This window comes from Carassius gibelio, chromosome B10 (assembly GCF_023724105.1).
Source record: "Carassius gibelio isolate Cgi1373 ecotype wild population from Czech Republic chromosome B10, carGib1.2-hapl.c, whole genome shotgun sequence".
NCBI lineage: Eukaryota > Metazoa > Chordata > Actinopteri > Cypriniformes > Cyprinidae > Carassius > Carassius gibelio.
Genome location: NC_068405.1, coordinates 5,158,032 through 5,182,174, shown reverse-complemented (window position 1 = coordinate 5,182,174; position 24,143 = coordinate 5,158,032). Strand labels below are relative to the sequence as shown.

The 24,143-nt window shown below is 38.7% G+C and overlaps 1 protein-coding gene across 4 annotated transcripts in view; it reads left to right on the top strand.

The window, feature by feature from the left end:
* syk (spleen tyrosine kinase) overlaps positions 1-24,143 on the top strand; it is a 37,938-nt gene that overhangs the window by 3,491 nt on the left and 10,304 nt on the right. For 2 of the 4 annotated variants that reach the window (XM_052567300.1, XM_052567297.1), the window contains exons 1-5: positions 12,949-13,127; positions 17,744-18,188; positions 19,407-19,567; positions 21,199-21,346; positions 23,308-23,379. In XM_052567300.1, the coding sequence (XP_052423260.1) occupies positions 17,787-18,188; positions 19,407-19,567; positions 21,199-21,346; positions 23,308-23,379 (783 nt within the window). In that variant the 5' untranslated portion in view covers positions 12,949-13,127; positions 17,744-17,786. The other 2 variants (XM_052567298.1, XM_052567299.1) reach the window with 2 other exon arrangements.

The window sequence follows — 24,143 nt, the reverse complement described above, 5'->3', positions numbered from 1 at the left end:
CTAGCAATGTTAACCTTTAAGTGCTAACTCTTAAAGGATTAGTTCACTTCTGATTTCAAATTTCCTTATTTTTGAGGAAAACATTCCAGGGTTCACTGGGTAGAAGGTCCACAGTAGCTGCATATCCACTGTCGGGCTAAAAGCGGGCGTGCTAGTGCGTGCCAGGGCCAGTCGCATTTCCACTGTCACTTCCAGGGCTTAAAAATCTAGATCAAATATAAAATGTAGATACAACTATACAATAACGGAATGTAAAAAAGGCATATAATAAAATTAAAAATAAAGTTAAACAAAGCAGTGCAAGGCAAATGACAGATAGAGTGCAAATCAATGAAGTGAACAACAGTGCAGATAAAAGATTTTTAGTGCAAAAAAAAAAAAAAACGAATTAAGTCTGATTAAAGTGACAAGTGACAAGGGCTCAAGAGCAGTTATTTTATTTTACTGACTGATGAGGTAGTGGAATGACATCAGTTCCATGCTGAATGATGTAGTGAGCAGACCAATGCTGCACAAAGTGACTGGTGCATGCCATCATATAATTAGTGGGGTGGGGGGGGCATAGTTCAGTGGTGCCTGGGGCAGAAGAGGGGAGGGGGGGCAAGTTCAGGAGGGAGTTCAGCTTCCTGACAGCCTGGTGGATGAAGCTGTCCTTCAGTCTGCTGGTCCTGACCTGGAGACTCCGCAGTCTCCTTCCTGATGGCAGCAGACTGAAGAAGCTGTGTGACGGGTGTGTGGGATCACTTGTGATGCAGAGGGGGATGAGACGGGTTCCATAAATGTCCTGGAGGGGGGGGAGAGAGACACCAATGATTTTCTTAGCTGCTCTCACTATGTGTTGCAGAATCTTTCGGCAGGACACGTTGCAGGCGCCATACCACACAGTGATGCAGCTCGACAGGATGCTCTCGATGGTGCTTCTGTAGAAAGTGTACATGATGGGGGCTGGGGCTCTGGCTCTCCTCAGTTTGCGGAGGAAGTAGAGACGCTGTTGTGATTTCTTGGCCAGTGCTGCTGTGTTTTCAGTCCAGGAGAGGTCCTCTGTGATGTGCACACCCAGGAACTTGGTGCTGCTCACTCTCTCCACAGTCGGACCGTTGATAGTCAGAGGAACGTGCTGAGTGTGTGCTCTCCTGAAGTCTACAACAATCTCCTTTGTCTTCTACATGTTCAGAGAGAGATTGTTGTTACTGCACCACTTGGCAAGGCGGCTCACCTCACTCCTGTAGTTTGTCTCATCTTTGTTGCTAATGAGACCCACCACAGTCGTGTCATCTGCAAACTTAATAAAGAGGTTGGAGTTGTGTGATGGTGTGCAGTCGTGGGTCAGCAGAGTGAAGAGGAGGGGGCTCAGCACACATCCTTGGGGGGCCCCAGTGTTCAGTGTGATGGTGCTGGATGTGTTGCTGCTGACCCATACTGCCTGAGGTCTTACAGTCAGAAAGTCCAACAGCCAGTTGCATAGCGAAGTGTTGAGCCCCAGCTGAATTAGTTTGTAAATGAGCTGTTGAGGGATGATTGTGTTGAATGCTGAACTGAAGCCTATGAACAGCATTCTGACATATGAGTCCTTTTTTTCCAGATGTGTGAGTGCTGAGTAGAGGGTAGTGGCGATGGCATCATCGGTCGACCGGTTGGACCAATATGCAAACTGGAAGGGGTCCAGGGAGGGGGGAGGGCAGACTTGATGTGGTGCATGACTAGCCATTCAAAGCACTTCACGAGGATGGGGTAAGTGCAACAGGACGGTAGTCATTGAAGCAGGATGGAGATGGCTTCTTCGGAACTGGAATGATGGTGGTAGTTTTTAAACATGTGAGAACAACAGGCTGACTCAGTGAGATGTTGAAAATGTCTGTGAAGACATCAGTGAGTTCTACTGCACAGTCTCTCAGGACACGCCCAGGGATGTTGTCAGGACCCGGAGCTTTGCGTGCATTGATCCTGCTGAAGGATCTCCTCAAACTGTCTGAGGTCAGCGTCATCACCTGGTCGTCGGGAGGAGGTGGAGTCTTCTGTGCAGTGGTGCTGTTTTGTTGCTCAAAGCGAGCAAAGAAGGTGTTCAGGTCGTTCAGCAGAGAGATGTTGTTGTCACAGGTCCGTGGTGGGGGCTTGTAGTCCGTAATGGTCTGTATCCCCTGCCACAGGCTCCTATTGTCTCTGCTGTTGCTGAATTGATGGGCTATCCTCCTGGAGTGCTGTCTCTTAGCATCTCTGATGCCACGGGACAGATTGGCCCTAGCTATTCTCAGGCCCACCTCATCTCTAGCTTTGAAGGCAGCGTTCCGTGTCTTCAGGAGTCTGTAGACCTCCCCTGTCATCCATGGCTTCTGGTTGGCCTGGACAGTGATGGTTTTTGTGACCGTTACATCATCAGTACACTTGTTGATGTAGGCAGTGACAGTCTCTGAGTACTCCTGGAGGTCAGTGGTGTTATTGCATGTGGCAGCCTGCTTAAACATGTCCCAGTCAGTTGTGTTGAAGCAGTCTTGAAGAACCTCTGATGATCCTTCTGGCCACACTTTAATCTGTTTGTAAACTGGTTTGGCGACTTTAATGAGTGGTATGTATGCAGGCATTAGCATGGCAGTGATATGGTCTGAGGCTCCGAGGTGGGGGAGGGGGAGGGCTTTGTAAGCTCCTCTCTGTGTGGCATAAACAATGTCCAAAATGTTATTACCTCGTGTTGGAAAGTTAATGTGTTGGTGTATTTTTGGAAACACACTCTTTAGGTCAGCATGGTTGAAATCCCCAGTTTTCCTCCCGCGACGAGAGCTCTGTCCGCTTGATAGCACGTCAGCTGGTCGAGCTTAATAGCGCCATCTGGAACGCTGTTGCTGAGCCATGTTTCCGTGAACACAAAACACAACAGTCTCTTACAGTCCTCTGAGTTGAACGTAGTAATCGAATGTAGTCCAGTTTATTGTCCAACGAGCGTACGTTAGCCAGATGGTGGGGATAGATGGCTTGTGTGGGTTAGCCGTTAGCCTAGCCCGGATACCTCCATGTTTTCCCCTCTTTTTCTTCCTCTCACTCCGCTTGTGGTGCCTCCGCTGTGGGCGAGATGCAGTAGTGGGGGTCGGTGATGGTGAAGGCCGCCGTAGCAGACCGAGATCCCGCAGCTGTTCCGCGTGCGCAGAGTTTAACAGTAAAAAAGCGGTTCTGCCAACATCGAGCAGAAACTCGCGACTGTATTTGGACTTACAGACAGGTAGACGCGACGATGTCGTACAAAAACACTGCAACTCACAAGACAAAAAATATGAAAACACCGTTCTGTCGGGACAGAGAGAAGCCGCTGCGTGTGGACGCACCACCATCTTGGACGCCACCGCCATTTAAGCAGGCTATTTTCATAATGCTTCAGCGTTAAAGTTAAATAAATAAAATAGAAATACATAAATTAATTAATTATGCTCAATGTATCACTTATAGTAAAACATAACCTCTCTTTGTTGGTGAAATGATTGGGTTGCATGACATTGTTCCTGAGAGGCGTGTAAAGGCCGTGATTTAATGAAGCGCAGCAGAGCTTCAGGCTCGACTTTGGAAACGCAGCGCTATTTTGGCCTCTGTGCTACTGGCCCGAGGCTATAAGCCCTATCTGGCCCCTTTTAAGCCCTGGCTCGCACTGGCCCGACAGTGGAAAAGCAGCCATTGAAGTTTCAGTGCAGTTTCAGAGGGCTCTACACGATCCCAGCCGAGGAAGAAGGGTCTTATCTCGTGAAACAATTGGTCATTAAAAAACCCGTAATGTATATACTTTTTAACCTCAAACGCTTGTCTTGTACATTCCGGTTCATGAGAGTTAGGGTATGCCAAAAAACTCCCATCTCATTTTCTCCTCCAACTTCAAAATCCTTTTAAAACATCCTACATCACTGGTTTACTTTTTTTTAAAGACTTTTCAACTTCTTTGCATGTTCACTTTGTAAACACTGGGTTGGTAATTTTGCAGTGATGTAGGACGATTTTAAAGTTGGAAGAGAAAATGAGAGAGTTTTTTGACCTACCCTAACTGTTTTGAACAGAAATGCACGGAGCACGCATGCACATTGGAGAGCTACACAAGAGGAGCATTTGAGATTAAAAAGTATATTGTTTTTAATCTTTTTTTTCTCTCTTTAGAAAGTTGCCAATCCATTTGCTAGATAAGTCCCTTCTTCATCTTGGATCGTGTAGAACACTTTGAAGCTGCACTGAAGCTGCAAATTGGACCTTCCACCCAGTGAACCCCAATTGCAGTGTGAGATAACAAGGTTTTATTGACAAGGCAGAGAGAGTAGTGAAGTGCACAAGAGATACCACAACTGGAACACGGTAAACAGACACAGCTAGGGAAGGGCACTAGGACAGCTTCAGAAAACACCTGGCAGAATACTTTGGCAACAGAGGGGGCGGCAAGACCAGGCTGATGTAGAAGACCACTTGTAGAACGCCAACTCTGAAGCAGACCAAGTTTCAAGGCAGGTAGAACCAAGGCAGGACACACGGGAACAGGTCAGGAACTTTAACGCAAGACTAGACAGGACAAAGCTTCACAGAAACAAAAATTAAACCCAAGACAAGGGGAAATATAAACCATAAACTAATAAAAAGTAAAGCAACAAAATAAGAAACTATTAACAATTTAACCAACTTAGAATAATCAAACGATACCAAGAATCAGGACTAGAAAAACTTAATTAACTATTACAAATAGGAGCAAGAACAAACAAATTACTTAAACAAGGAGCAATAAAGAACATGAAGCTAAGAGGACTGGACAAAACAAGGCACAAGACCAACCAGGCAGGGAGGCATGGACACATATTCAGCCACATCCATAGACAGAGACAATGACAGGGGTTGAAAAATAGGGGCACTATAAATAGGGGAGGAACACACATGAAGAACAAGAGAAGAGGAAATGAGGAGGAGGGGTTAAGGGAGCACATGGCCGAGAAAACAATTAACAAGGCCATGTGCTGACACAAGAAACAAAACAGAGTGACAAAGCCCTGACACTACCCCCCTCCCAGTGGATGCCACCTGGCGTCCACTCCGACTAAACAGATAGTTGTATGAATAGAAAGTGCAGATAGCGGGTGGGTGGGGTGTGAAAGTCAGCGTCATAAGCGGTTAGCACTGGACTTGAGCAGACTGTACAGGAACATCTTCAGAGGTCATGACTAGAGTAGTATACTTGGGGAAAGCCTCCACAGGTGAAACATGATTAGCTGGAACACACTCTAAGGGACTCATCAGAAGCAGCAGTTAGCTGATCCAGTATGATCTCAGTGAGCGCAATTTCTAGCAGTAACAACCTCCATGGGCTTAACAAGACAAACAGGAACAACCTTGAAGGACCGGACAAAACAGACAGGATAGCCTCTTCAGGTGGCTGACAACTAGTAGGAAAAACCTCTGAGGGCTTGACAAGACAAAAAGGAACACATCTCCATGGCCGTGACCCAACTGGCAAGGATGACCTCAGAGGACACAACAAGACAGACAGGAACATTTTATATAGCTATAACTTGATAGGTAGGAACACCTTCTATGGCCATGATCCAACTGGAAGGAACAACCTCTGTAGGAGTGACAGGACAGGCAGGAACACTTTGTATGGCCCAAACATAATGGGTAGGGACAACCTCTGAAGGCATAACTTAACAAACAAGAATAGTCTCTATGAACATGATGGGCAGGAATCACTTCAGTGAATCTGGTATAACAGGCAAAAAACCTTCTGCATGGACTGGACATGAAACCAGGATTGATCTCTGGTCATTTGACACAACAGGAACATTTTCTGTGGACATGACAGGAGTGACTTCAACAGGCATAATAACTGTGACTTGAGGTTCTGACAAGGCCACCGTACTAGACACCACTGGACCAAGTTCCAAAATTGACTGAAGACCCAATGGGGGCTTTTTAAAAGCCCTCCTAGGCCACAGGAAGAGACTCAGGAACTCACTCATGAACCGCCTCGGAGGCTGAAGAAGTGCCCTCCAGGGCTGCAGGAACTGATTCTTGATAGCCCTTGGAGCTGACAAACTGTCCTACGGGGCTGGAGCCAACACTGGATTGAGCTCTAGGATTGGAGCTGACACTGGAGCGAGCTCTGGGGCTGGATTGGCTTGGATTACTTTAAATTTGACTAGATCAGGGATAGCTGCAGAAAATTTGGTCAAATCGAAAGATGCCTGGAACAGGTTTGACTGACCCAGGGATGCTTGCAGCTATCACAGGCAACTCAGGGTATCTGAAACTGACAAGATATGATTAATAAATCAGGGCAAAAAATTCACTAGATAAAAGAGAAAAAACTGGAGAAGTGAAGCTCATCTGCTGGGTCCTGACTGTGGCTGGTTCATGATGTCAGGGATCTAGGAAGATGGACCCAATTGCAGTGCGAGAAAACAAGGTTTTATTGACAAGACACACTGACACGAGACTAGTGAAGTGCACAAGAGGTACCACAACTGGAACACGGTAAACAGACACAGCTAGGGAAGGGCACTAGGACAGCTTCAGAAAACAACTGGCTGAATACTTTGGCAACAGAGGGGGCAAGACCAGGCTGACGGAGAAGACCACACAAGGCACCATAGAGCAGAGGCACACAGGAACAGGTCAGGAACTCTAACACAAGACCAGACAGGACAAAGCTCCACAGAAACACAAATTAAACCCAAGACAAGAGAAAATATAAACCAATAAACTAATAAAAAGTAAAGCAACAAAGTAAGAAACCGTTCACGGGCACTCCAGCTAATGATCGTGACATAACCACTCCCCCCCCCACACACACACACACCCCCAAAGAGCGGCTTCAAATGCTCAAAACAATCTAGGAGGGCGGTGGAGTGGAGGCGGAACAGGGGGAGGGATGGAGGGCCAGGTCCATGTGGAAGTGCAGTGGCCGGGGACCGGGCAGAGAAGGCAGAACTGGAGCCCTTCCTGGGCATAACATGGAGATCAGGAGCCCTTCCTTGACCTGACATGGGAAACAGGGGCCCTTCCTGGGCCTAACATGGGAAACAGGGCCCTGCCATGGGCTTAACTTGGGAACAGGGACCCGCCATAGGCTTAACTCTGGAACAGGGACCCTCCATAGGCTTAACTCAGGAACAGGGCTTAACTCAGGAACAGGGACCTGCCGTTGGCTTAACTCGGGAACAGCGGCCCGCCATGGGCTTAACTCAGGAACAGGGCTTAACTCAGGAACAGGGGCCTCCCATGGGTTTAACTCGAGAAAATGGGACCGAAGCCCACCAGGGCGGAGCAGAGGACCACCACAGCTGAACAGACTAGACAGAAGCCCACCAGGGCGGAGCAGAGGACCACCACAGCCGAGCAGATGAGACAGAAGCTCACCAGGGCGGAGCAGAGGACCACCACAGTGGAGTCAATGGAGCAGGAGAGCAAGTCTGGTCAGGTAGGACTGAAAAAGAGAACATAAACCGTGACTGCAGTGACCCTTTGATCTGGACACAGACTGGATCTGGTGGCCACCGTGACCTCAGAACAAGAGAGAAAAAGACAAATATTAGCGTAGATGCCATTCTTCTAATGATGTAGCAAGTACATAGGGTGTTATGGGAAGTGTTTCCGGTTTACCTAATTAATGTAGCCTAAAAATCCTTTAACGGATTTGGATATTAAAAGCATATTAGTCTGTTATGTGTATGCCAGGTTAAAGAGATGGGTCTTTAATCTAGATTTAAACTGCAAGAGTGTGTCTGCCTCCCGAACAATGTTAGGTAGGTTATTCCAGAGTTTAGGCGCCAAATAGGAAAAGGATCTGACGCCCGCAGTTGATTTTGATATTCTAGGTATTATCAAATTGTCTGAATTTTGAGAATGTAGTGGATGTAGAAGATTATAATGTAAAAGGAGCTCATTCAAATACTGAGGTGCTAAACCATTCAGGGCTTTATAAGTAATAAGCAATATTTTAAAATCTATACAATGTTTGATAGGGAGCCAGTGCAGCATTGACAGGACTGGGCTAATATGGTCATACTTCCTGGTTCTAGTAAGAACTCTTGCTGCTGCATTTTGAACTAGGTGTAGTTTGTTTACTAAGCGTGCAGAACAACCACCCAATAAAGCATTACAATAATCTAACCTTGAGGTCATAAATGCATGGATTAATATTTTTGCATTAGACATTGAGAGCATAGGCCGTAATTTAGATATATTTTTGAGATGGAAAAATGCAGTTTTACAAATGCTAGAAACATGGCTTTCTAAGGAAAGATTGTGATCAAATAGCACACCTAGGTTCCTAACTGATGACGAAGAATTGACAGAGCAACCATCAAGTCTTTAGACAGTGTTCTAGGTTATTACAAGCAGAGTTTTTAGGTCCTATAATTAACACCTCTGTTTTTTCAGAATTTAGCAGTAAGAAATTACTCGTCATCCAGTTTTTTATATCGACTATGCATTCCATTAGTTTTTCAAATTGGTGTGTTTCACCGGTCCGCGAAGAAATATATAGCTGAGTATCATCAGCATAACAGTGATAGCTAACACCATGTTTCCTGATGATATCTGCCATGGGTAACATATAAAGCGTGAAGAGTAGCAGCCCTAGTACTGAGCCTTGAGGTACTCCATACTGCACTTGTGATCGATATGATACATCTTCATGTTCTACGAACTGATGGCGGTCATATACAGTAAGGACGATTTAAACCATGCTAATGCACTTCTACTGATGCCAACAAAGTGTTCAAGTCTATGCAAAAGAATGGTGTGGTCAATTGTGTCAAACGCAGCATTAAGATCCAATAAAACTAATAGAGAGATACACCCATGATCAGATGATAAGAGCAGGGGTCTAACATACATGTTGTTGGTTTAGATGATTTAACAAGTTTATACAATTCTTCCTCTCCTATAGTAGAGAATGAGTGAAACTGTTCCTCAGGGGGTCTATAGTGCACTGTCTGATGTGATACTGTAGCTGACGGCTGAATGGTTGCAATTTTATCTCTAATAATATCGATTTTAGAAGTAAAGTAGTTCATAAAGTCATTACTGCTGTGGTGTTGGGAAATGTCAACACTTGTTGAGGCTTTATTTTTCGTTAATTTAGCCACTGTAGTGAATACATTCCTGGGGTTATGTTTGTTTTCTTCTGAAAGAAAAGAAAAGTAATCAGATCTAGCAGTTTTTAATGCTTTTCTGTAGGATATGTTACTTTCCTGCCAAGCAATACGAAATACCTCTAGTTGTGTTTTCCTCCAGCTGCGCTCCCTTTTTCGGGCTGCTCTCTTTAGGGTGCGAGTATGCTCATTATACCATGGTGTCAAACTGTTTTCCTTAACCTTCCTTGAGCGTAAAGGAGCAACTTTATTTAAAGTGCTAAAAAAGAGAGAGTCCATAGTTTCTGTTACATCATCAAGTTGTTCTGAGGTTTTGGATATGCTAAGGAATTTGGTTACATCAGGAAGATAACTTAAAAAGCAGTCTTTTGTGGTAGAAGTGATGGTTCTTCGATACTTGTAACAAGAAGTAGAATTTACAATTTTGGCTATATGAAGTTTGCACAGAACTAAATAATGATCTGAGATATCATCACTTGGCTGAATAATTTCAACACTATCAACATCAATTCGATGTGACAGTATTAATTCTAGAGTATGATTTCGACAATGAGTAGGTCCTGAAACGTGTTGTCTAACCCCAATAGAGTTCAGAATGTCTATAAATGCTGAGCCCAATGCATCTTTTTCATTATCAACATGGATATTAAAATCACCAACTATTAAAACTTTATCTGCAGCCAGCACTAACTCAAATGTAAAATCACCAAGCTCTTTAATAAAGTCTGTATGGTGCCCTGGTGGCCTTTATACAGTAGCCGGTACAAACATAACAGGGGATTTATCATTAACATTTCCTGAAAACGTTGTTATAAATTGAAGCAACACCTCCACCTTTGCCTTTTAGACGCGGCTCATGTTTATAACAGTGATCTTGGGGGGTGCAAGTTGAAAAAGGTTGGGAACCACTAGTGGAGAGTATCTCATGTAAATACAGTAGGTTATGGATTAAGTGAAGACGAGCAGGTGGGTGAAAACTGTGTCTGTATTTTTTTATTTCTCTAAAAAACGTTTGCAAAATGTTTACCTTAATTGCGCTGAATATACACGATGGCCAGATCAACATTCTGTCCAACGTTATATAACCAATCCAGGGGTTTTTCTGCATTGATCTTTTTTTTTTTTTTTTTCGGCTGTCAAAGCCTTATTCGATCGGCGAGTGATGTAGAATAGAATGACTGCTGCGCCTGACGGCGCGTAGGAGAGAGATCCCGGCTGTGCGCGCGCACTCACAGTCTTAAAACTACACAAGCGTTTCTTGCTCTCTCTCCCTTGTGCATATTGATCAAAATCATTAAACACGATAGAAAAAGTGCAAAACACCAAAGTTTCACGCGCGCTCACGCACTCACAGTCTTCAAACTACACAAGCGCTGTCTTGCTCTCTCTCTCTCTCTCTCTCTCTCTCTCTCTCTCGTGCATATTAACCAAAATCATTATACACGATAGAAAAAGGGCGGAACGCCAAAGTTTCACGTGGAGCATTCGGATTCTTTTTTTTTTTTCTCCATGCCGGGCTGCTGGTTATTTTTTTTTATTTAATTTTTTTGGAAAAGAACTCTCTGTATTAGCTTAAAGCCCTCAAGTTTACATTGGTTACTGTATTCTTTCAATTGCTCTAAACAAGTATTTTGGGTGACCTTTTTTATTAAATTCTAGACATCGAGTTGTTATTTTCATCTGAAAGAAGAACTTTTTTTCAGTAAGCTAGGCCCTATGTGTTCAGTAAGCTTGTTTCAGTAAGCTATGTGTTTTCCAGGCTTCAAGGTTTTATTGAATGCTATCTCTATACAAGTGCAAAGTAATGCATTCTTAGTCAGTCTTTTATTTTGTAATTTTAAGAGCAATAAACATATATTGCAATGTTAAGGAATTCATGTTTTTTTTCATTCAGATATGTAAATCAACATGTATAAATTGTTAGGAGTCAATTAATGGGGAAATAATCAAAATCGAATAGGTCTGAAAAAATTAATCGTTAGATTAATCAATGCATCGAAAAAATAATCGCTAGATTAATCGTTTAAAAAATAATCATTTATCCCAGCCCTAATGTTAAATAAATGTATACATGTTAAGCAAAACCTATAAAGTATCTGAAAAATCGGTTTAATCAGTATCTATATTGTATTTGTCTTATTGTGAAAATTTATTTTGGTAACTTTAGCTACAACTATTGACTTTAAGTAGTGACTAAAAGTTGACTAAAATGCAATTACTTTTCATCAACTAAAACTAGACTAAAACTATGAAAGACTCAGATGACTAAAATGTGACTAAGACTATTAAGCATTTTTGTCTCAAGACTAAGACTAGGACTAAGACTAAATCAAAAATGACCCATTCTTAATGGATGACCAGGAGTGTTAAACACAGTATCTAAACAGATTAAACTTTTGATAAGATGCTTTTAAAATAAAACTTCTTGTCTTTTTGTAAAATATTTTACATTAACGTATTTGCATTAAACTTTTCAAACAGTAAAATGATAATAAACCCCAGTGTACTACAGTACATGTGGGTTTGATAAAATCATCTTTGATCAGTTTAGGAAAATAAACAGCTGCTAACCACAGCGTCTATTGGTATAACAGATGTGGTCTCTGTGAACGAGTTTCAGTTGTTCTGAAGCATTGTGCTGCCCCCTCCTGAAAGCAGATACAACTTCACAAACTGACACCTGACATAACTAATAAATTCTGCATTCTCCATTTAGCATGTTAGACTGATTTCTGAAGAATCATCTGACACTGAAGACTGGAGTAATGATGCTTAAAATTCAGGAATAAATTACATTTTACTATAATATTCAATTATAAAATAAATTGTAATAATATCTCACATTATTACAGTTTATCCAGTAATTTGGATTAAATAAATGCAGCCTTAGTGAGCATAACAGACAGATTTAAAAATCATAATGTTTCCAGACATGTGACAGGTACTGTACGGTAACCTCAAAGTGCATGTTCCAGGAAAGAAAGAAAGTGAATTGCTGCCACCATTTGCCAGGTCCACACATATCACGAAGCGTCAAATGCGATCCGGGGTTCAGAGTTTTGCAGTAAATGTCACTTTGTTGCGAAATTCTCAGATGATTGTTTGTGGCACAACTCTGTATTTCTCTCTGTTGCTAGGATGAAACACCCTCTGTGTTGGCATTTGTAGCATAAGATTTATTTTTTAAACATTTTTTATAATTATACAAGACAGCATGCATTTTAAAAGTGTGATAATCACAGACCGACAATCAGATATAATGCAGAGCATTGGGAAGAAAAGTAAACAATTAAATTTGTACAATATCACAGCTGTGTTGAACCTGAAACACATCCGCTCTTCCTGCTGATTAGAAACCTTGCACATATTCAACTTGTTAATTTACAGTTTAGTTTCTGTGTTATTTGATGGGTTATTATTGTTTATGTGAAGGCTGTGACTAAAGTTTTTTTTATTAAATGTTGAGCAAAGCATTGCTTACTCGTTATCATGTTAAATTATTATCTCAATAGATGTGTACTAATTAGAAGGCTTATTTGGTCAGAATGTACTGATTAATACAAAGTCAGCTTGATTTAATTTGAAAACCCTTTTTTTTTCAGGAAATGTTGAATGTTATGAACTGTCATGCAAATTAGAAAATGAACGTTTTAGGAAATCGCATGGATTATTTATTGGGCAAGTCCTTAAAATATAAATAACTGCTATTATATGTTTTCAGATGGAAGAGGAAGTCAAAGATAGGACAACAAAATAGTGAAGGAAGTAGGCAAGTTTTTCAAAATGAGGAAGTCTGCAAATAGTTCCATTGAATGCATATGATATCAGCAACTCAAAGGTGAGAATCTCTCCAGTATTCGCTCAGTTTCAGGGTACTCTTAGTGCTAGTGCTCCAGAATTGGCAGCTTCTTTTGAACTATCCACTGAGTTTTTGGTCATACCACATCCTGTTCAGTTCGACATCTTATGTGAACATGGTGTGTAGTCACTGTCCAAAGTTAGAGGAGTCGAACACTTTGTAAGGTAAGAACATGTCTGTTCACGTTGTACATCAGATTTTGTTAAACTGGATGAATTCTTCAGGCTGAGTGAATTAAGCGTGAATGATGAGAATAAAAAAATAGAAATACCTTCAATTACAATTTGATTTGATTTCATATGCAGTGTCGTATTAAATATTCTAATAGTAAATCTTGATATACTGATATGGAAATATCATGAAAATTAAAAGCAAAAGTTCTAGTGAAACTATTGAAATGATCACTTTGTTGTGGCGTTACCTAATCTGGCATTATTTAGTTACTTTGAAGTTAATAATCAGAAGAATATGAGATGTTTCTCTGCCTTATTGTGGTCTGATGTTTCTTTTAAAGACGCAATTATTAGTTTGTGATTTTTGATGAAATAAAAAAAGTGTTAATAATTCAACAATAAAGTATGTTAATGATTTGCATGCAAAAGTCCTGAATATTTGCATTGATGCTTTTCACATGATATAAAATAAATATATAGTGAGGTCCAAATTTCTAATTTGGAGATCATTACGTGCACTTTGGCTTTCGAAATATAGTTAAAAAGGAAAAAAAGGAAACAGAAAATTTTGAAACTTTTACGAAAAAGATGTTATGACAAACATAACAAATACTGCAAAAGTATAAAATTGTGAAACATTTAACTTGCATGGTTACCTTTTTTTATCGTGTTCTAATGTAAAGTTTTTTTTATTATTTTATAATTTGTAAAATAAAAAATTGAAGTTATCTCACTAATTCTAAGACTTTTAAATATATATATATATAAATTATTGTCCAGAGTTTGTTGACTAATATTATTATTAGCATCTTACACAAAGTCAGAATTGCTTAAAAGTTAATTAGAGCAACCTATTTATATTTTAACATAGGGCATGGTATAATTATTGCACCATTTTGGCTTAATAAAACACCTTAAATATATATATAAATATATATATAATTTTATAATAGCTCACAAAAAATTTACTACCGAGTAGTAAATTACATATTTAAAACGTGCAACCAGTGGCACACGTTTCTGTAGCTAGACATGTTTAATTAAAGTCATTGTGCTGCGAAGCTGCATTTACTGATTTAACACAAAGCTACAACCACATTTTCCATTACAAACCTTGCATTTTGCTGTTAAGTTACAATAACACTGACCTTTTCTAGCTCAGCCAATGGCTTCATCTTTATGGAATCTTTTGTGGTTGAATTTGATGAATCTTCTCAGACTTGCTTCTCTTTCATGCTTGAACACGAGGCCCTGAGGTTTTGTATTGGCACTGGTGTTTGAGGTTGCTTTTTAGTTAGTAAAAAGGCTAGAGGATGTATTTTCTGTTTGCTTTCTTTTGCATTTTAAAAAATACTTAATTGACTTAATTTCTCATTATTGATAATTATTGGGAAATTAATGAATATTTCTATAGCTATCTACCTATCTATCTATCTATCTATCTATCTATCTATCTATCTATCTATCTATATATATATATCTATCTATATATATATATATATATATATATATATATATATATATATATATATATATATATATATAGACAGATAGATAGATAGAAAAATAGATAGATAGATTTATAAAAATTGCAGTGCTGATAGAGTATACTGTGTTGCATTGGATCAAACTGTAGACCTCTAGATAACAGGTGAACAAACATCACGATGTATCAGTTTAAACTGGGATTAATGAGTTGTTAGATATGTTCAGGTTTGTAACACTGAAGCATGAAATGGCTCATTTCTATGTAAGGTGTTCAGCTGTGTGACGCTGACGTGTGCGGATTCATCTGCGTGCTGTGAATCATATCTAAGTGCCTTAAACATCTCATGGGAGTGGGCTTAAGTTGTAGTAGAGGCTGAATGTTATTGCAAAAGACTTGACCGCTTCCTCTTTCTGCGTGAACTAGTTTCTCAGTGCCACATGCCTTTTAACTTCTTCCCCAAGTTAGAGTTTGAAATATACATAGACCTGCACATGCATTTGTTTGTAATTGACTTTGTAAAAACATATTTGCTAAAGCGTGGAAAGAAAATACAATTGGTGTTTCTTGTTCTCTTTAAAACCTTTTTGATCTAAAAGCTTAAATGCTCTGACTATATTTTGTGTATGCAATGTGGCTACACTTTTTTTAAAATGGATATGGATTTAAAGGTAAAACCGCCCAAAAGTGGCTTGTATACATAGAAAACGGGAGAAAATATAAGATAGGTTTTATCTTTTTAATTTTATTCATCAATTTTTCACTCTTCTGTTCGTGTTATTTCATAGTTTACTATTGTAGAAAATGTGGAAAACTGTAACAACAAAGAATGAGTAATTACACAGTGAAACAAATCTTTATTAAGTTACGTTTTTAAGTTTTAAGTTTGATTCACATGCTAAATACAAAAATCACATTACTTTATGTGTTCCATTAACAGTGCCTTTAAAAACTAATTTATATACAGTATATATATATATGTTAACAGTTTATAAGCTAATCTGTTACTTCTCATGCATAAAAATGACATGGCACGTGCTTAATACTAAGCTAAGAACTACAGTTTAAAATGAATCAAAAGTGAGTCGTCCAGACCTTCAGAAGTGTATACTGGATGATTTTTGTCTTCTGGAATGTTCTGGAATGTTCCAGAAAGCACTAGAATATTTCAGAATATTGGATGTTTCTAGAAACTGGATGTTCTAGAATCGTTGTAAAAAAAAAAACATTACAAACTAGTACACAAATGTAAACCAGTGTTTCATAATTCATAGTAACCTCAGAATTTACCAAGACATTGATGCAATGTTAAAAAATAAATAGTTCATTTAATGAACATATGCGTGGAGTAGTTCTCAAAAAATGAGAAGGAACAGTCAGGCAGGTTAAAATGAAACTAAAGATAGTAATAAAGATAAGACATTAGAAACCAGTGACATTTTCTTTGAAAATTTATTGCATTTATAATGCTATCACGGCAATAAAGATTGTTGTGCACAACATTTATTCATGTACAGTCTTAAGTGCTTATTTTCTTTACACTATAGTCATTTATGATTCGATTAAAGCCCATTATCGCTCACACTTAAGTTTAGGGACCAGTTTTCACTATTACCTATGACTTTTTCATCAATAAACTCCTAATTTGCTGATTATTAATAGTAAGGTAGTTGTTAAATATTGGTTCAAATTAAGGGATCTTAAATAAGGGCATGCAGAATAAGACATTAATATGTTCTTTATAACCAGCCAATTTGCTAGTAGTCAATAATGAGAGTTGGTCCTTAAAATGAAGTGTTAACCTTTTATTTGATTGTTTTTTGCTTGAAGTCCCTCTGATTTTCACTAAAAATATGATCTAGGTTTCTAAGAAAATGATCTACTCATTGGGCCTGATTTATAAAGCGTGTGTATGCTCAGATTTAATCTTAGAGTGTGTGTGTACGCTGAAATCCACGCCAGCGCTCGTATTTGACGTTGTTACAGGACTTAGCTTCACGTCAGGCTCTGAGCAGACGTACACACTTCTTCTTGTCAGAGTACTGCAGGCTCTTCAAAATGTAAGCTGTTTTTGCAGCTCGCTGTTCTAAGTGAAAGAATTTGGACAATGACTGGTGATCTTTTACATGTTAATGACTTTAATTAAGAGTCGTTTTCAAGGCAGAGAGCTGAAAGTGTTCAGCTGCGCGCAGGTTTAAGATCATTAGCGATTCATAGATTTACATCTGAAAGAGAGGTGCATGTGGGTACCTTCATTTAATAATGACACTGGACCACAAAACCAGTCATAAGAGTCCATTTTGTTATTTAAACATTTATACATAATCTGAAAGCTGAATAAATAATGTTTCCATTGTGTGGTTTGTTGGGAGGACAATATTTGGCCGAGATACAACTATTAGAAAATCTGGAATCTGAGAGAGCAACAAAACGAAATATTGAGAAAATCATCTTTAAAGTTGTTTAAATGAGGTTCTTAGCTATGCATATTACTAATCAAAAATTAAGTTCTGATATATTTTTTATGGTAGGAAATTTACAAAATATTAATGCTGTCAAATGATTAATCGCGATTAATCTAGCTCAAAATAAAAGTTTTTGTTAACATGATATATGTATGTTGACTGTTTTATGTTTATTATGTATATATAAATACACACACATACATACAGTATTAATTTAGAAAATATTTTCGTATAATAGATTTAATATATAAACAATTTATATATATATATATATATATATATATATATATATATATATATATATATATATATATATATATATGCATGCATGTGTTTGAATTTATATATACAGTACATAATAAATATACACAGATATGTTATGTAAATAAACACTTTTATTTTGGATGCGATTAATCGTTTGACAGCACTACAAAATATCTTCATGGAACATGATCTTTGCTTAGTATCCTAATGGTTTTTGTCAGAAAAAAAAAAATTTGATAATTTTGCCCCATATACAATGTATTGTTGGCTATTGCTTCAAATATTATGACTTGTTTTGTGTTCCAGGGTCACATTTGAGAGATGATCATAAGATCAAATTTAGGATGGTTTCTGCACAACATTTCATAACAGAGGCCCATTGTGTTTTTCAGGTTATTAGCTGTGCTCTGAGCTTTGGCAGACGGTTGAGCAGATATGGCAGACAGGGTGCACTTGCTGCCGTATTTCTTCGGGAACATCACGCGAGAGGATGCGGAGGATTACCTGCGTCAGGGAGGAGCGGGGGACGGCCTGTACCTGCTCCGCCAGAGCCGCAGCTTCCTCGGCGGATACGCTCTGTCCGTGGCCCACAGTCGCCAGTTCTACCACTACACCATCGAGAGGGAGATGAACGACACCTACGCCATCGCCGGTGGCAAATCTCACAGAACCCCTATAGATGTGATCGACTATCACTCGCAGGAGTCCGACGGGCTCGTCTGTCTGCTGAAGAGGCCCTTCAACCGGCCCCGCGGCACCGAGCCTAAAGTCGGGCCCTTCGAGGACCTCAGGGAGCAGCTCATCCGGCAGTACGTCAAACAGACCTGGAACCTACAGGTGGGTACTGCACCTGATGACACTTCATCTCAACAGTCCACTATACATACTTATAGTCTAAATAAAGTGTTATCCTTTATTTAATTTTGGTTACACTTTATTTTAAGGTTACACATATTATTTCACTTTATTTTGATATCCTTGAACATATTTTGTTGACTATAAGAAATGGTGCATCTCATTAGAGAGTTAGTAGAGTTAGAATAAGATGACATGTTCTTGCAAAGTTATTTATAGTCAGTACAATGTCTGCTGGGAGACCATCACAATAAACAATAAACAGATATTAATCAGAGAGTATACTAATACTCTGATGAGAGTTTGTTGACATGTTACTTATTGTCAACAGAAAGTTCAAAAGGGAACATCAAAATAAATGATGCATAATTACATACAAGGAACACTAAGCCAAATGCTAATTTATAGTAAATACATGTTTTACTCAGTATTTAAATGTATAATTACACTGTAATAAGGACAGCTGAAAACAAAGAGTAACCAAAAGTTGCTCTTTCGTAACTCGTAAACCTTGTAGGGTTTGCAGCACACGTGCACGCCGAGTAACACTGTACTGTAACTTTACTGGTGAACTTCTATGAATTTGTGCAATGTCTTTTGTATATTTTGTACAGTATAATCTGCTGTGCTCCACAGATGGTTACAGTATGTTCATGTTGATGGCCTTCATGCTTACCTTTTTTATGAATTGTACAAATTGGCCAAAATGTTAAATAGTTATGCTTTCTCATGAGTTTGGTATCTCAGACTTCAGTTATGTTTAGAAACAATTGCTTTAATAGAGCATTGAGCTCAGGTTTTTACTATTTATTTACTGTTTCTTTGTCTTCTTTTGCATGAAACTACTTTCTTTTTTGTTACGTTTTAAACCATCCTTACTTTTCCAGCAAATCCCCTCCAACCACCTTCAATCACTGTAAAAAAAAAAAATAGTGAAAATGTTATACAAATAATAAACGCTTTTACATCTATTTTCACCCAGTTCCTAATAGATAAAGTCCCATCTTACTTTTTACAAGAATAAAAGAAGTTGTCATAATAACCTTCACACATTTTGTTGTTGCAGTCAACTTTGGAACGTTTGCAGCATTTGTGAATATATTTATGCCACCGCTGTGCTGCATTAAAGAAATCATAACTGCACATTGTTGATATAAGACAGCAGAAGTTTCTGATTTTTGATGTATTGTGGTGTGACAGGGCTCGGCGCTGGAGCAGGCTATCATCAGCCAGAGACCTCAGCTGGAGAAACTCATCGCCACAACAGCTCATGAGAAGATGCCCTGGTTCCATGGCAAGATCGACCGCGAGGACTCAGAGCAGCGGCTGCTCAAGAGCTCACACGTCAACGGCAAATTCCTGTGAGTCTCCTTCACTCGGCAACAACAAGAACAATGATAATAAAATAATACAAATAAAAGTGCTTCACGATGCCATAGAAGAACCTTTTTTTGTCTAAATGGTTCCAAAAAGAACCTTAAACATCTGAAGCACCTTTCTGTTTCACGAAAGGTTATTTGTGGCGAAAGAAGGTTCTTCAGATGATTTAAGGTAAGAAAGAGACGGTTCTTTAAAGAACTTTTGACGGAATGGTTCTTTGTGCAACCAGAAATGGTTCTTCTATGGCAACCTTTTAATTATTTTTAAGAGTTTACCCATACCTTATTAGCTACAGCATATAATATAGGTCAGTAGGATTTTTATTTATTATTTTAAGAAATTACACTTTTATTCAGATGACAGTAAACACTTTTTGATTTTGGTAACACGTTATTTTAAGGTGCCTTGTTACACATGATACATGTACTTACTATGGTAATAGCAATTCATTATTGTATAAGTAACACTAATCCGTACAAAGCACATGTCGTTAATTAATATCACTCAGTACTTCAATGTATAATTACACTGCAACACAGACACCTTAAAATAAAGTGCATTTAAGATTTGAAATAGTTGCTGTTGTTTTACTCTTTTGAAATCAAAGAATCTTGAAAAATATATGTCAGTTTCCAAAAAAATGGGAAGCAGCACAACTGTGTTTCTTGAGCATCAGATTTCTGAAGGATCGTGTGACAGCGCCGCATCACAGGAATAAATTACACTTTAAAATATATTCACATAGAAAGCTGTTATTTGAAATCGTAATTTATCACAGTTTTGCTGCTTTTACTGTATTTTTAAACAAATTAACTCAGCCTTGGTGAGGGGAAGAGTCTTTTGAATGGTAGTGTATCTTAATTTGTTTTTTTTTCTAAACGAATGTTAGTCGTTCAGAGTTGTGGTTATTATATTTATGCACTCTAATCATTTTTAGTGTCTAGATCAAGATTGGATATCACCTAATGTATATTTATATTTATTTTAAGTTCATCAATCATCTTAAAATGTGAATCCCGCAACTGTTGTGAAGAGATGTCTTTGAGAAGCTACAGCAGGTGCAGGCTGAATTCAGCAGGGCTTTGGACTGCTCTGAAGTGAAAGAAGCGATGCAGAGAGGCAGCGTGTGGTTTCCGCTGTCACACTGTTGGAGAGGACTTCCTGAAGTGACCGAAGACGAGTGTGCTGGGTGGAGGAAGTGCATGTCACTACAGTGTGCGCTTGCTTTAAATAGAACACTTGCCACCATCTTAAAACACACGCTTGTGATGAAGTGCACTAAACAATGGAAAAAGAAGAAAGTTTGCTTATAAGACCATCTTGAGATCATATCATCGGCTTTGAACTCGCTATTTTATTTTATTTTTTTACTAAAGCTTTTCAAAAATATAGTTATCTTATATTATATTCTTTATTGTGTATATTAAAATATTAGTTTACAACTACATCCACTGTACATCGGTCTCAGTAGTGCTTTGAAAAGCGTTCAGTTTTTCTCCTCCGGCTCCATCTAGTGTTGATTTGTGTATTATATAACCACAGCACAGTATGCAAGAGCCTATTATTATCTTCTGCTTAACAGCTACTGTTTCGTTCTCTCTCATCCTGACAGAATTAGACAAAGAGAAAGCAACAGCAGGAACGTGTCCTACGCTCTGTGTCTCCTGCACAATAACCAAGTCATGCACTATCGCATTGATAAAGACAGGGCTGGCAAGCTCTCCATCCCTGACGGGAAGAAGTTCGACACACTTTGGCAGGTAAATAACCCTGTCAAAACCTGGCTGAGACTTCACTGACCTACATACCGTGCTTGTCAAAAGTGTGGAAACTGAAATCTCTTGGTAACACTTTAGTATAGGGACCAATTCTCACTATCAACTAGTTGCTTATAAGCATGCATATTATTAACACTGGTTATAAAGCACATATTCTACATCCCCTAAACTTAACAAGTACCTTACTATCTAATAATAAACAGCTAATTATTAGTTTATTGAGGCAAAAAAGGGTTGTTACTAATGAGAATTGGACCTGCTCGCCAAGGCTGTGCTCAAATATATAATATTTATGATTTCTGAAGGACACTGAAAACTTTTGACAAGTACGCTATATGTGGAAAATAATGACCTCAGATAATTAGCAAAGAGTAATGCATTGTTATTTTAGGCAGGGTTGCCAGCTCTCACGCATCTGGCGCGAGACTCACGCTATCAGGCTGCGTCTCGCGCTCTCACGCTGTAAATCTCACGCCAAAGTGACAGCCCTGCTTGTGATATGACACGTCTCAGATTACAATTTTTTTACTTTTTAATACTAAATTATATCAGTAAATAGCGTTTTGGCGCACTTCATATGATGCACTTAATATGGCGTAAATCATCAAATTTAGCGCTTCATTTAAAGCAAAAGTTGCGACACGCTTTGATTTCGCCGCGCGGTCACGTGATCCACAGAGCTCTCCAAACAAACCAGCGTTGACCATTCATTATACAGGTATTATTTGCAGCAATTTTTTGGTAAACATTACATCATAGTATGCATTGATTATTACGTCGATGGCATTTACACTATCATTTTATTCTGGAGAGTGATGGAGATGCAACATTAATATGGTTTCCTTAACCCTCGGGTATTGCTTACTTATAATGTGACGAAACAGAACATTTTAGTTCAATATTATTTATTTAATATTTTGAAAAGATTATTTGGCACTAAATACTATTTGTGCAATTATATATTTTTTTTAATATGTATATAACAATTAGTGTAGTATGTTAAAATAGAAAGGTTTTAAATTACAATGCAAATATGCAAATTAGAGTCAATTTGTGGTCAGTTAAAACAAATAGTTTTAATATGTAATGTCATGATTAACCCACTACCTGTATGGCTCTTTACTAAATATATCTAGAATATTGCAGGTCATACTTGCATTATTTAGTTTTAAGTTCTACATTTGAATACATACTTAGACAAAATTAAACAACATATTTTTAAATGAGAAATTAAAAAAGTTAATAACTTAGGCCTACATCCTTTTTTAATTATACTCGCATAATTACACACAATGAATGCAAGCAAATACTGTTTAAAATGGTGCTTTAAAATGCATTTGACTGGATTCAATAAAATATTTGTATTCCCCTTTATTTTTACAGTATATACACATTAATTGATATTGAATCGAACTTAAAAGTTGGCAACCCTGTATTATGCATGCTGTATTTGCTGATGTCCTGAAGAGGATCTTGTAGAATTAGACAGTTGTTTGTATCTGGTGACCAACTGGACAAACACACGTTATATTTAGATTTCCTGATTCATGATGCACTTCATCAAAGGTTCAGCTAGGGCATTAACTAGCCCTCAGAAACATCTCTCACACTGTGATTAGGAGAGAAGTGAGTGCATGCTTCGAATGAGGTCAGTTTGCAATGAAAGTGAGATAGAAATAGGTTGATTTCGGTGATGCATCACTACAAACAAAGGTGTGCTCATTGAAGTCGTGCTTTAAGTTCAATAAAACAAGCCTCCTCTATATATTGCGTATGTAATATATATCTATTATTTTCAGCTGAAGCTTTACGTGACAGTACATTGATGAGAGTAATCGACTGATGAAACAGGCCTAAGTGTGAGAAGCGTAACCACAATACTGTGTGATTCTGAGATGATGTCCAGAATCAGGCTTTGATGGTCACTGTGTTGTGTGTTACAGCTGGTTGAACATTACTCATACAAACCTGACGGCCTGCTCCGAGTGCTCACCGAGACCTGTCCGAGACCTGTCGTAAGTACAGTCACATCTCTAAGAAACGCAGCAGGGACCATGTGTTCTCGTATCAGCTGGCTTTAAAGAAAAGACTTTAAAGTGCACTGACATGTCAGACTATATAAACCACTCACATTCAGGACTCTTGTACTGTTCCAATGATCCACAGATAATTGTTAGTTGTTTCACTAAACATAGACACAATTTAAAGGAAACTTTTTACAGTTAATTACACTTGGTGTAAAATGAAAATAAAGTGGTTCTCAACTGGTGGGTTTGTGACCCAAAAGTGCTGTCTCAGACAATAGGGAGAGACAATGCTTAATGCAACTAAACAATTTACAGACATGATGATGGAAAGAACATGAGATGGGAGGGAAAATTCCTCCAAGAAACTTTGCATTCATGCACAAAGAAAATAAAAAACTATTGGATTCCCTCAAGAAACTTGGAACTTGGAAAGAAATTGTGTAATTAACTTCCTAATCATTCATGAATGTTTGCATTCGTTCCCAAAAATGATGAATTCCTCTGAGAAACATTGCACTAGCTCAAAGGGAAAGTTTGTCCAAGAAACTTTGCATTTGCTCTCTGTCACGCTGTCTAGTCTCTGTTTCCCTGGCTGTCCACTAGTGGGCTCACTTCCCCTTAGGCACTTCACCGTAGGCACTAGTATTCCACTAGTCTTGTCCTGTCATCACAGTAATTGCACCCCTGCTAATTGCACCAGGTGCATTCACTTTATTGTCATTAGTCTCCCTATATTTACCAGTCTTTTCCTG